Source organism: Bombina bombina, chromosome 8, assembly GCF_027579735.1.
Source record: "Bombina bombina isolate aBomBom1 chromosome 8, aBomBom1.pri, whole genome shotgun sequence".
Classification (NCBI taxonomy): Eukaryota; Metazoa; Chordata; class Amphibia; order Anura; family Bombinatoridae; genus Bombina; species Bombina bombina.
The window spans coordinates 52,210,783-52,224,640 of NC_069506.1; the positions used below are offsets into that span (position 1 = coordinate 52,210,783).

At 40.8% G+C, this 13,858-nt stretch overlaps 1 protein-coding gene across 4 annotated transcripts in view; it reads right to left on the bottom strand.

The window, feature by feature from the left end:
* Positions 1-13,858, bottom strand: part of PER3 (period circadian regulator 3) — a 154,683-nt gene that overhangs the window by 71,889 nt on the left and 68,936 nt on the right. For 2 of the 4 annotated variants that reach the window (XM_053690374.1, XM_053690373.1), the window contains exon 16: positions 1,695-1,880. The exons of the other annotated variants lie outside the window; for them this stretch is intronic. In XM_053690374.1, the coding sequence (XP_053546349.1) occupies positions 1,695-1,880 (186 nt within the window). The remainder of the gene's footprint in view (positions 1-1,694; positions 1,881-13,858) is intronic. 4 annotated transcript variants of the gene reach the window in all.

Here is a 13,858-nt window from a genome sequence, read left to right on the forward strand (position 1 = left end):
GTATTGGCTAACTTGAGAGCCTTGATCCTGTCTTGGATCTCCTCTATAGTAGTCTCTTCTAGGATAAGATTAGATAAATCATCGCACCAATAAGATGCTGCCCCCGCAACTGTAGCAATACTAGCAACAGGTTGCCACTCTAATCCCTGATGAATGTACATCTTCTTCAAAAAAGCCTCAAGCTTCTTATCCATGGGATCCTTGAAAGAACAACTATCTTCAATAGAAATAGTAGTTCTCTTAGCCAGAGTAGAGATAGCTCCCTCTACCTTGGGCAGCGTGCACCACGAATCCCGAATAGCATTAGCAACAGCAAACATCTTTTTAAAAACAGGGGACGGGGACAAAGGAATCCCTGGTTTATCCCATTCCTGAGTTCTAATATCTGCCATACGGTCTGAAACTGGAAATACTTCCACAGATGAGGGTACATCATATACCCTATTAAGTTTAGTAGATCTCTTTGTATTCTCCGCAACAGATGCGTCGGATTCTTCCAAAGTAGCAAGAACCTCCTTCAAAAGAACTTGAAGGTGTTCTAACTTAAATCTGAAATTAATCTCCTCTGAATCTGCAGAATTTGTCACTACAGTATCAGAATCTGAAAATTCCTCGCCAGATAATTGAGACAAACTGACTAAAGCAGCCTAAGCGGAGTCAGCCTTACTAACATCAATATGTTTAGATTTCCTCTTATGCTTACCAGAAACCTTTGGAAAAGCTGATAAAGCTGCAGAAACAGCAGAAGGATTTATTAACCCCTATAGTACCAGTACTTTCAAACCTAGAAGGCAAAGCACTTACCGGTGGAACTGTTTTCTGAGGTGTGGCAGCTTCACCATTTCTACCAGGGACCTGTAGGAAAGAAAACAGAGTAACCAACTCTGGCTTTCTATAATAGGGGAAGCAATAATGTTAGAAGTTTAAGTAAAGACCACCTCGCCATCTTCTAACTGCTAATAGCCACCATTACTCTTACTAAAGAGATTGACATGGACACAGCATAGCCCCAATCCTTGCTTGCTGGGAAAAGTACCTATTAAAAGGATTAAAATCTTCAGACACCATCTTCGGCGTCCTCCCAAGATCAAGGCAAAGAGAATGACTGGGGATGGTGGGTAAGGGAAGTGATACTTAACAGCTCTGCTGGGGTGCTCTTTGCCTCCTCCTGCTGGCCAGGAGTGAATATCCCACTAGTAATAAGAATGTTTCGTGGACTCTTCATGCCATAGGAAAGAAATGTTCTTTTGTGATTCAGATAGAACATACCATCTTAAAAAAAGTTTCCAATTTACTTCTATTATCAAAATTTGCTTTTCTCCCATGATATTCTATGTTGAAGAGATACCTAGGTAGGCATCGGGAGCTCTACATGGCAGGAAATAGTGCTGCCATCTAGTGTTCTTGCAAGTGGATTACATTCTTGCAAAAATGCTACCATACATTGCTCCAGAAATGGGCCGGCTCCTAAGCATATGTCCCTGTTTTTGAATAAAAAATACTAAGGGAACAAAGAAAAAATAAATTAGAAAGTTGTTTACAATTGCATACTCTATCTGAATCATGGAATTAAAATTGTGGGTTTCATATCACCTTAAATACAAGAGAAACATGATCTTCTTATTTATTAATAGCTGCAGAATTAGAAACAAAAATGTGCTCAAATATCCATAAATATAGAATCTGATAAATACCTGACTCAGGCTGTGGAACATGTACAATGGTACTGCTGTAGCTACACTGGCTGGTGACAGAAACCACACTCATAGCCTTGATTGAAATGGTCAAATCCGTCAGCGGTGCCCCCACCACAGCTGCCGATGTCTGATCATCTGTCGTAACCATCGATTCAACTGATAATTGCCTCGAGGAGCTGGGTGCTGTTAACACAGGAATATCTTGCAATGATACATGGCACCGAAAGTGAAGACAAGTATTGAAAGTAGACTTCATGGAGATAGAAAACTCCACAGGCGATACTCATCAAAAGATTTTTCATTAGAAAATATATTCAGATAAGCACTAGTTAAAAGTTTATCAAATTAAATCCAACTGAAAGTATTTTCTTTGACAAATCTTTTTCTTTTCTTTTTTAAACACTGCATTAAGATTTAAATGAACGCATGGCCAGGAAATGCCACTGTCCATAGTTATGGAAGCATAATGCTTTGACGATTGGAGTCCATAAAATAACATGGAAAAAACAGCATAATTGTTGAATTATTAATATTATCAAATCCAAATTGCGAAGCTACAGATTTATGAATTCCAAATAATAGTGAAAACTTTCCAGGTAAAATTGAGGACCAAAAAAAAAAAAAAGTCAAACGTGAGCTGCACAGTAATACATTTCAAATCATGGAAGAAACATTTTTGCAATAGAAGCCTTTGTGTAAATGATAAAAATGATCACGTTCTTAACCCTTTAACAATCAGTGCCGTACCCTGTACGGCGCTGATCGTTTAGCCCTTAAGGACCAGCACTGTACCCTGTATGGGACTTATGTCCTGGGATGTTAGTGCTCCTCTGAGTGCTGTGGTGGTGCGCCTGCGCTATTTCTGCACTGTCTCAGGAGTGAGGAAGTGCAAAAATAGCGTAATGGAGGACAACCCCTGGCTAGCGATCACAGGGACAAGGAGTCACTGTGCTCCCATGCCCGTCAGTGGGCTACCGCCAATCATGAGATACACGCTGTGATCAGTGTGTATTATGCTACTGCTGGAAGCCTGAATGTGAGGTAACTGTCAAAAATTACAGCTACCGAGTATAAAATCAAAGTGACAGACAGTCACATGGAATGCATTCTTAAAATGGAGTCTGGATACTAGCATACCTCAGTGCTCGGTGGCCAATCACTGGATGCCTCAGTAATGCACAAAAAGCGGCCCATGGTCATGTGATCACGTCAAAAAGGAGAAACCATTGTTTGTTAACAATGGCTCGTCTTGGCCCCTCCCCTTCTGTCTCAGTGAACAGGTTTTGTAATAAAATTTTTAAATTCATTTCAATAAAGTGCTGTATGTATTTTAAAAATACATTTTATTTTAATACGAATATTTTTTTATAATTTTATTTTAAAAAGTGTTTTTGGGGTTTTTGCCCCCTACATTTTATTTTCTTCCCTTGGTGATAAAAGTGTTAAACATAATGTGCCAAAATACCTCTATATAAATACCCTGGAGTGTCTAATTTCTACAAATATCAACTTTTGTGTAGCAGTTTTGAATTGGGTGACCGCTATTTAGCTTACAGTCAGTCCAATCCTAGCAAATTTTAGCGTAAAACCAATAATTCCATCTATGTAGTATTTTGTCTGTATTTGCTTGGAAACAGACATGTGGGGTATTTCTAAAATCAGGACAACATAATTAATTTATATGGATGTATTGTTCTTTAGCTACACTAGAAATGGTTATAAAGAAAACTGCAAAAAAATGTTTTTTCCCTCCAATTTTCAGCATTAAATTTCTATTTATTGTTATTTTAAATACCCATATAGGGTATCAATAAAAAGGGTATATAATATGTATGGGTGCACTTAGAGAGCGGACAATTAAGGTGAAACCGAGAGTGAGCAAAAATGTATATTAAGCATAGAAACTGGGAAAAACCTTGGTCCTTAAGGGGTTAAAGAACTTCTGTTGTGAATACGGCAAGTGAAGCACATGCATCTAATATTAGTTGATGCTCAGTGTCACTACCGGCACTTGGTGCATGCATACGTGCTTAACATTTCTCAGAAGATTGCGGCAAATTATAGTGTATTGCAAAAAAGGTTTCTTGTCAAATTCATTTCAAAATTTCCAATGTGATGATTATGTCCCTTTAACAAGTAAACAAATGCTTTAGTAGTTTGGTAATAAAAATAAATGATGAATTGCATAAGATCATCTTTATGAAATATTCTTTGAGACATGCTCAGCTGTGCACAGAATATAGAATCAATTTGCAAAGAAATGGCTACAATCAATAATACAAAACTAAATCACAACACATTAAAAAAAAAAGTAGATAAAGCTCACATTAACTTCAATTAATCACCTTTATTTTTATTCCAAATTGTATAAAAAGGGAAGGAAGAATGTATAGCACATTAACTCCCAGTGGCAATGGGCATCTTTGGAAGTGTACTTTCTACACAGCTCAATGGCCTGGGTAATACAGTCTTCTGATTGGCTGTATCATTTCTACAATTTTAATTTAATAAAACATTTTTTATAACAGATAGGAGGAAGGACAAGGGACAGGTTTATGTATTTGGGAATCCTTATCATGCAAGCTATGCAATTAAAGTGATTGTAACGTTAGTATTTCAATAATAGACAGTATCTAAAATTATTTATAACAGGGGCATTTAAATTTGTTTAAATTTTTTAAAGACGCTTCCAGTGTGCCAACCTCCCTTTTATAAACTGTGACCACTTTCTGCAAGTGTCAGTTTGGATATAGCAGAAGCAAGACACCTATATAGTGAGGAGCCGTCACATGGTTTTATGTTGACACCTATATAGTGAGGAGCCTTCACATGGTTTTATGTTGACACCTATATAGTGAGGAGCCTTCACATGGTTTTATGTGCAGAAATGGATTTCTCAAGGGTAAAATATGTTTTCTACTGTGCTCTCCTTAGGGCCTGATATTCAAAACCTTGCTGCTCAGGTGAGATATCTTAAGAAGTATCATCGGTATGGCGAGGCCCTTAAAAAAAAAAAAAAAAGATTCAAAAACGCAAATTTTATCTTGAGAAATATTTATGTTGCTATGTAGTAGTCTTTATGTGAAGTAGAGACTCCTACATTACAATACAATATAAGAAAAATAAAGATTTTGTGTGTTTTGTCTTAATGTCGTTGAGGTTTTGAATATCAGGCCATTAGAACCTTATTAAGAGGGCGTCCATAAATACAAAAGCTTTCTATCAAACCCTGTTTAACACATGGGGGCCCATTTATCAAGATCCGGATGGAGCTTGAGGGCCCGTGTTTCTGGAGAGCCAGCAGGCTCGCCAGAAACAGCAGTTATGAAGCAGCGGTCTAAAGACCGCTGCTCCATAACCTGTCCGTCTGCTCTGAGCAGGCGGACAGACATTGCTACAATTCAACCCGATCGAGTACGATCGGGTTGATTGACACTTCCCTGCTGGCAGCCGATTGACAGCGAATCTGCAGGGGGTGGCGTCGCACCAGAAGCTCACAAGAGCTGCTGGTGCAATGCTGAATACTGAGAGTGTATTGCTCACCGCATTCAGCGAGGTCTGGCGGACCTGATCCACACTGTCGGATCAGGTCCGCCAGACCTTTGATAAATATCCCCCATGGAATGCATGTACAAATGTATATACAAATGTGTGGGCCATTTGGTTAACGGGCACAAACCTTCCTAAGGTCCCACAGATCTATCCAGAACAGGCAATCTACCTCATCTTATAGTAACCATACTTAAAAAATAAAAAAAATAAAAAAATAAAAAGATAAATAAAAAACGATTTGCTTTACTGGAGATTTCTCAGAAATCTTAAGTAAGTTTACGTACTAAACTAAAACAAAGATATTTAAATCTTCAGTGACAGCACTACAGAGAATAACGTAAAAGTATTACTGATGATTTGAAGGTTTACCATACGCTTTCTACGACTTGTGGCTATGTGCTATCATTCTGAACAGGAGCTTGAGTATCGGCAGAGGTAAGGAAGCATCAGGAGGTCAGTCTAATGCACAAACGACAAGCTAATGACTTGGCCATACTATTACTCCTGCAAATGGGTTCAACACATAGAAAGTCCCTCTGAGAGCGATAATGGATACGGTCAGCCAATCATTGGGCGTTCTTTGTTTAATCACTTTGTGTGGTTTAAGAACATTATAAGTGTGAATAACTAATTAATCTAATTCACACTAGAATGTCTCTTTAGGTAGCACCCTGCTTTGATACTGTAATTTTGGAAATATAAACAGAAAAGCATAAACCACGAGAAGATATAGAGGGGCCGATTTATCAAGTATCTGTCGGGCATGATCCGCTGTAGCGATCATGTCCGCCAGACATCGATAAATGCCGACAGCATTGGCTGCAAAACTGCAGGGGGCGGCATTGCACAAGCAGTTTACCAGAACTGCTTGGTGAACTGCTTGTGCAATGCTGCCCCCTGCAGATTTGCAGCCAATCGGCCACTAGCATGGGGTGATCGTATGAACTCGGACGGATTGATGTCCGCCACCTCAGAGGCAGCGGACAAGTTAAGGAGCAGCGGTCTTAAGACCGCTGCTTCTTAACTCCTGTTTCCAGCACGCGCAGAAACAGGGTTATACGGCCCGATTCGGGCTGTGATAAATCGACCACATAGGCTGAATACCCACAAAGAAAATTTTGAAACAAAATTAGTTTGTTAGTTAGTTGTTTGTTAGTCAACCTTAACCATTAATATATGGGCATTCAAAAATTAAAATACTGAATGCTAAAAAAACAAAATTTATGCTTACCTGATAAATTTGTTTCTGTCTTGACACGATGAGTCCACGGATCATCTAATTACTATTGGGAATATCACTGCTGCCCAGCAGGAGGCGGCAAAGATAACCACAGCAAAGCTGTTAAATATCACCTCCCTTCCCTCCCATTCCAGTCATTCGACCGAAGTAAAAGGAGGTAAAGGAAGCAACAAGGTGCAGAGGTGTCTGAGGTTTATAGTATGACAAGAGTCGGTCTTAAAAAAACAGGACGGGCCGTGGACTCATTGTGTCAAGAAATAAATAAATTTACTAGGTAAGCATACATTTTGTTTTCTTTCTAATGACACGATGAGTCAACGGATCATCTAATTACTATTGGGAATCAATACCAAAGCTAGAGGACACAGATGATACGGGAGGGACAAGACAGGGAACCTAAACCAAAGGCACCACTGCTTGAAGAACCTTTCTCCCAAAAGAAGACTCAGCCGAGGCAAAAGTATCAAATTTATAGAATTTAGAAAAAGTGTGAAGAGAGGACCAAGTTGTAGCCTTGCAAATCTGTTCCACAGAAGCTTCATTTTTGAATGCCCAGGAAGAGGAAACAGCCCTTGTGGAATAAGCCGTGACTCACAGGAGGCTGCTGTCCAGCAGTTTCATAGGCCAAGCGAATTACACTCTTCAGCCACAAAGAAAGAGAAGTAGCCAGAGCTTTCTGACCCTTACGTTTCCCAGAAAAAACAACAAACAAAGCAGAAGACTGACGAAAATCCTTAGTCGTCTGTAGATAGCATTTCAATGCACGCACCAATGTCCAGATTGTGCAGCAGACGTTCCTTCTGAGAAGAAGGGTTAGGACACAAGGAAGGAACAACAATCTCCTGATTAATGTTCGGATCTGAAACCACTTTAGGGAGAAACCCTAACTTAGTACTCAAAACTACCTTATCCGAATGAAAAATAAGATAAGGAGACATACTGTAATGCCGAGAGCTCTTAAACTCTATGAGCAGATGAAATAGCAACAAGAAACAAAACCTTCCAAGATAACAACTTAATATCTAAGGAATGCACGCATAGGCTCAAACGGAGCCTGTTGAAGAACTTTAAGAACTAGATTAAGACTCCACTCCAGGGAGGTGTAACAGGCTTAAACACAGGCCTGATTCTGACCAAGGCCTGACAGAACGATTGCACGTCTGGTACATCCGCCAGACGTTTATGTAACAAAATAGACAAAGCAGATATTTGACCCTTTAGGGAACTAGCCAATAAACCCTTCTCCAAACCCTCTTGGAAAAAAGACAAAATTCTAGGAATCCAAACTTTACTCCAAGCGTAGCCTTTGGATTCACACCAATACAGATATTTACGCCATATCTTATGGTAAAACTTTCTAGTCACAGGCTTACAAGCCTAAATCATGGTCTCAATGACCGATTCTGAAAACCCCCTCTTAGATAAAATTAAGCGTTCAATCTCCAAGCAGTCAGCTTCAGAGAAACTAGATTTGGATGAAAGAAAGGCCCTTGAAATTGAAGGTCCATTCCCGATGGAAGTCTCCAAGGAAGCTTGGCATTCTGCTGAGATGCCATGAGATCCAGTTCCGGCTGTCCCCATTTGAGAATCACGTTGGAGAACACTTCCGGATGGAGTTCCCACTCCCCCGGGTGAAAGGTCTGTCTGCTCAGAAAATCCTCTTCCCAGTTGTCCACTCCTGGGATGTGGATCGCCGAAAGGCAACAGTTGCGGGACTCCGCCCACTGAATTATCTTGGTTACCTCTGCCATGGTCAAGGAACTCCGAGTTCCCCCATGATGGTAGATGCAAGCCACTGAAGTTATGTTGTCCGACTGGAACCTGATGAACCGGGCCGAAGCTAACTGAGGCCAAGCCAGAAGAGCACTGAAGATTGCTCTCAGCTCCAGAATGTTTATGGGTAAAACAGACTCGGTCGGAGTCCATGTCCCCTGAGCCTTTAGAGGGCCCCAGACTGCTCCCCATCCCAGAAGGCTGGCGTCCGTTGTTACAATCACCCAGGTGGGTCTGCGGAAGCAGGTTCCCTGGGAAAGATGATCCTGAGACAACCACCAAAGGAGAGAATCCCTTGTCTCCTGCTCCAGATGTAATCGAGGAGACAGATCCGCATAATTTCCGTTCCATTGCCTGAGCATGCATAACTGCAGAAGTCTGAGGTGGAAACGGGCAAATGGGATGATGTCCATGGTTGCTACCATCAGACCGATTACCTCCATACATTGAGCCACTGATGGCCGAGGAGAGGACTGAAGTGCTAGACAAGAATCGAAAATCTTTAATTTCCTGACTTCTGTCAGAAAAATTTTCATTGATAAGGAATCTATTTTGGTTCCCAAGAAAACAACCCTTGTAGTTGGAACTAGGGAACTCTTTTTCCACTTTCACCTTCCATCCGTGATCGTAAGAAGAATAACAACATTTCCGTGTGGGATTTTGCTTGTTGAAAGGATGGCGCCTGAACCAGAATGTCGTCCAGATAAGGCGCCATTGCAATGCTCCGCAATCGGAGCACCGCCAACAGGGATCCCAGAACCTTTGAGAAAATTCTGGGAGCTGTGGCAAGGCCGAATGGAAGAGCCACAAACTGGAAGTGTTTGTCTAGAAATGCAAACCTCAGATACGTGTAATGGTCCCTGTGGATGGGAACATGCAGGTACGCATCCTTTAAATTTACCATTGTCATAAATTGACCTTCTTGAACCAAGGGAAAAATGGAACGAATAGTCTCCATCTTGAAGGACGGCACTCTGACAAATTTGTTTAGACCTTTGAGATCTAAGATTGTTCTGAAGGTTCCCTCTTTTTTGGGAACCACGAACAGATTGGAGTAAAATCCCAGACCCTGCCTTGGAACAGGAACTATCACTCCTAGGTCGGAAAGATCTTGAACAGTGTGTAAGAACACCTCTCTTTTTATCTGGTCTACAGATAATCTTGAGAGAAGAAACCTGCCCCTTGGAGTGACAGTTTTGAACTCTAGTTTGTATCCATGGGACATGATGCCCACCGCCAAGGGATCCTTAACATCCCGAACCCAGGCCTGAGCGAAGGATAGTCTGCCCCCCACAAGATCCGGTCCCGGATCGGGGGCATACCCTCATGCTGACTTCGTTGGCGGGCTTCTTAGCTTGCTTTCCCTAGTTCCATGATCCTAAGGGAGGAGATGGCCTTTTCCACCCGTAATGTCGGAAATAATCTCCGCCAATCCTGGCCCAAACAAGGTCTTACATTTGTAAGGAATCGCCAAAAGCTTAGACGACACATCCGCAGACCAGGATTTTAACCATAAGGCTCTGTGGGCCAGTACGGCAAACCCAGAAATTTTAGCTCCCAGCTTGATAACCTGTATGGAAACGTCAGTAATAAAGGAATTGGCCAACTTAAGGGCCTTGATCCTATCCTGGATTTTGAGTGTCTGTCTGAATAGAATCAGACAACGCATCAAACCAGTATGCCGCCGCACTAGTGACGGTAGCAATACATACTGCAGGTTGCCATTGTAAACCCTGGTGAGCATACATCTTTTTGAGAAACCCCTCTAACTTCTTATCCATAGGATCTTTAAAGGAACAACTATCCTGTAAGGGAATAGTGGTTCTCTTAGCTAAAGTGGAAATTGCCCCTTCCACGTTGGGTACCTTCTGCCAAGACTCCTTGATAGAATCTGCTATAGGAAACATCTTTTTAAAAATAGGAGATGGAGAAAAAAGGGATACCCGGTCTCTCCCATTCCCTAGCAATAATCTCTGTAGCCCGATTTGGTACAGGGAAAACCTCCACCATGGAAGCTACATCAAAATACTTGTTTAGCTTGCTAGACGTCTTAGGATTGACTACGACTGTAGTGTCGGAGTCGTCCAAGGTAGCCAAAACCTCCTTAAGTAATAAACTGAGGTGTTCCAGCTTAAACCTGAAGGATACAACTTCAGCATCAGAAGAAGAAGAAGTTACACTGTGAGATTTCACCCTCAGATGCTACCAAAGTATCTTCCTCCTCAAGCTTCTGGGAGGAAACATTTGCAATAGCCACGACTGTGTCAGAAGCCTTACTCACTGATTCTTTACATTTCCTTTTGGGAAAAGCAGACAATGCATCAGATACTGCAGAGGACATGAGGCTAGTGATGTCTTGCAACGTAACTCCAGGCGGAGTTAAAGAGGAAGCGCAGGGCACTGCATGTGTGGGCGATACTTGGGACACTTGAGGAGAAAGCTGTGGCATATATTGAACATTGTCAGACACCTGAACAGCATCCGCCTTAGACAATGTTGGCTCAGAAAAAAAGTCTATCCCTGTAATTTAAAGTTCTCTCAATACAGGAGGAACAAAAAAAGATTGGTGGTTCCACATTAGCATCAAAACATAAAGAACAAGTAACATCTTGCAGGGCCTCTTGGTCCATGTTAACTCCCAATGGAACAATTACAATTAAATAAACTTAAATTTTCGATAAAAATTAAAAAAAAAAAAAAAACGTTACTGTCTCTTTATATTTAAAACGTTAACTTTTTTATAGTTTGCAGCAATGAAACAGATAAACTGACCCTCCGGACAACCTCTACACCTCAGCTTAGCTCTGCTGAGGTCCCTACCTACCCTGCTGACACCGGATAGTATTCCTTCACTAGAAGAATCCGGAACTCTACTCGGGGCACAGTAAACAGCTGTCCAGTCTAACCACGCTGTGTTAAGCGCTTATCCTGCGGTTTTCCAAAAACGCTTGTTCCTAGCTTGTCACCCTTCCGATCTACCGAAAGTGAAGAGAAAAGGGCGTGCAACAGCAAATTGCAGCCTCAGTTAGCCCCGCCCATCGTGCGCGTCTAAAAATGAACCTCCCGGTCGGCAAAAAGTATTTTCAAGTCAAGCCGCTGGGAGAAGTGAAAGCCACACCAATATGAGCCTCATTTATACTCCTCAGCCCCAGTGCCTGCTACTACTGCCTTTCCTTTACATGCTCCCCCCACTATATAGGAGAATGTCCAGTGTCCCATAATTGTAATAAAGTGCCCAGTTTTTCCTGTATACATCCCAGAAAAATTAAACTCAGCACTTACCTCAGAAATCTGCCAGGCAGCAAGACAGGTCACTAGGTTTGAGAGGCATGATCCCTCACATGGACCTGTGGAAAAAAGAAACAAAAACTGAGTAATCTTACTCAGGCTTTCAATGTTAGGGCAGCATTAAATACATGGGAGGCGCAGTGAGGATTGTACCCCACAAGTTCCCATTGCTTGAAAGCCACCACTGCTCTACTGAAGAGACTGATATGGACTATGGCTACACCCTTGAAGAATCTTCTTTCCAACACCTAACTTTACCACTTCCTTGCTCTAAAGTAGGCAAAGAGAATAACTGGGGTTGGAGGGAAGGGAGGTGATATTTAACAGCTTTGCTGTGGTGCTCTTTGCCGCCTCCTGCTGGGCAGGAGTGATATTCCCATTAGTAATTAGATGATTTGTGGACTCAGTGTCATTAGAAAGAAAACAACCTTTTGTTTCAAGATATATCGTTAAAAGCTTTTCAATTCTTAGCTTCCTTCCAACTAATTGCCTTTTTATGACTTTAAAGGGACATTGCACACTAGATTTTTCTTTGCATAAATGTTTTGTAGATGATAAATTTATATAGCCCATCTGGTAGTGTATTTATAAAAATGTATAGTTCTGCTTATTTTTGAAGAATATTGTGCTGATTTTCAGATTCCTAACAAAGCCCCACACTACCAGATGTATACAGGTAGCCCTCAGTTTACGCCGAGGTTAGGTTCCAGGAGGAATGGTTGTAAATCGAAACAGTTGTAAATTGAAACCCAGTTTATAATGTACGTCAATGGGAAGTGAGGGGGTTAGGTTCCAGGCCTCTCTCAAAATTGTCATAAGTAACATCTAATACATTATTTTTAAAGCTTTGAAATGAAGACATTAAATGCTAAACAGCATTATAAACCTAATAATATAGATTGTATCATCTTAAAACTAAGTTTAATGAACAAAAACATTTGCTAAACATCACCTAATAAAATAATTACACAACAGACTGCATCATCATCAAACTAAGTTTAATGAACAAAAACATTTTTTACTTGCATTTTTCTGCAATCAGTTCTCTGCATTGTTAGAATGTTAGATAATATTGGGTCTGCACCTATTCTATGAATTTCAATCTGCAGTGATTAATAAGCAGTTAGGAACCCTCACCTCAAGCAGCTGGACAGGAAGATAATAGGGAAGTGCCTGCTAACTTTTGCTCAATAGATCTGGTCTGATCTGTGTACACAGATCAATTTAAGGCTGTTAAGTAGCATAACTTTGCAGCAAAACAAGCAGACAGCTCCACCCACTGGCTATTTTAAATTAGTGCACTTTGCTTTCCAAAGCTTTTCAATAGCAGTCACATGACTGAAAAAAAGGTTGTTATTCTGAAACAGCGCAAATTGAACCGGCGTAAACCGAGGGCCACCTGTACACGCGTTTAAAGACTCCTGCTGGCTCCTGTTTATGTTATCTGTCTTTTCATATGCCAGGAAGGGGAGAGGGGGTGTCTGCTCATTTTGTTTACCCAGCCCCTTTCAGTGGGTGTCTCAGCCTAACCTCAACAACAGTGCTAAACTGGGAGCTTCTAAGTAGGTTTTTAAAAGGTTTTATACTGGATTTTTATATCAGTATCTGTGCATATTCTTCTTTATTGTTGTGTCTATTACATGCAGTTAAATGAAAAATTGGTGTATATTGTCCCTTTAAGCTTGTTAGCCAATCAGATGGAAGGTATGGGCAACTTGCGGTTTTGGCTATGGGATATGTTTGTATTTGGGTGCCACACATGCGCATATTAAACATATCTCACAAAATGCCCTTGTAGAAGAGGTCTTTCAAAAAAAGGTTCTATGAGATTGAGGCACTGTGCACTGACTGGGCCTGAATGGGAAGTCATTTAGTCAAAACAGCATATTTGTCATTGTAAAAAAGAAAAACAAAAAAAATGTAAATTTATGGCAGAACTAAGAACAGAGGCTCTTTAAACAATTTCTAAATATGATGCTTTAGTAAACTATTCTTGTGCACACACATTAAAAGGGACATGAAACCCAAAACTGACACCGCACCACCCAAAATTGACACAGCATACAATGAAAAAAAAGGATCCAATTCACCTTCTATAATCAAATTTGCTTTATTTTAATGTTATTCTTTTTTGAAGAGATACCTAGGTAGGTAGTGCGCACATGCCTTAAGTGCTACATGACAGGAAAAGGTGCTGCTATCTAGTGCTCTTGCTAATGTATAACTTCTGCCATATAGTGCGTATTTACCTTCCTGCTCTTTAACAAAAGGACATCAAGAAAATGTAGAAACTTTGATAAAAGCAGTA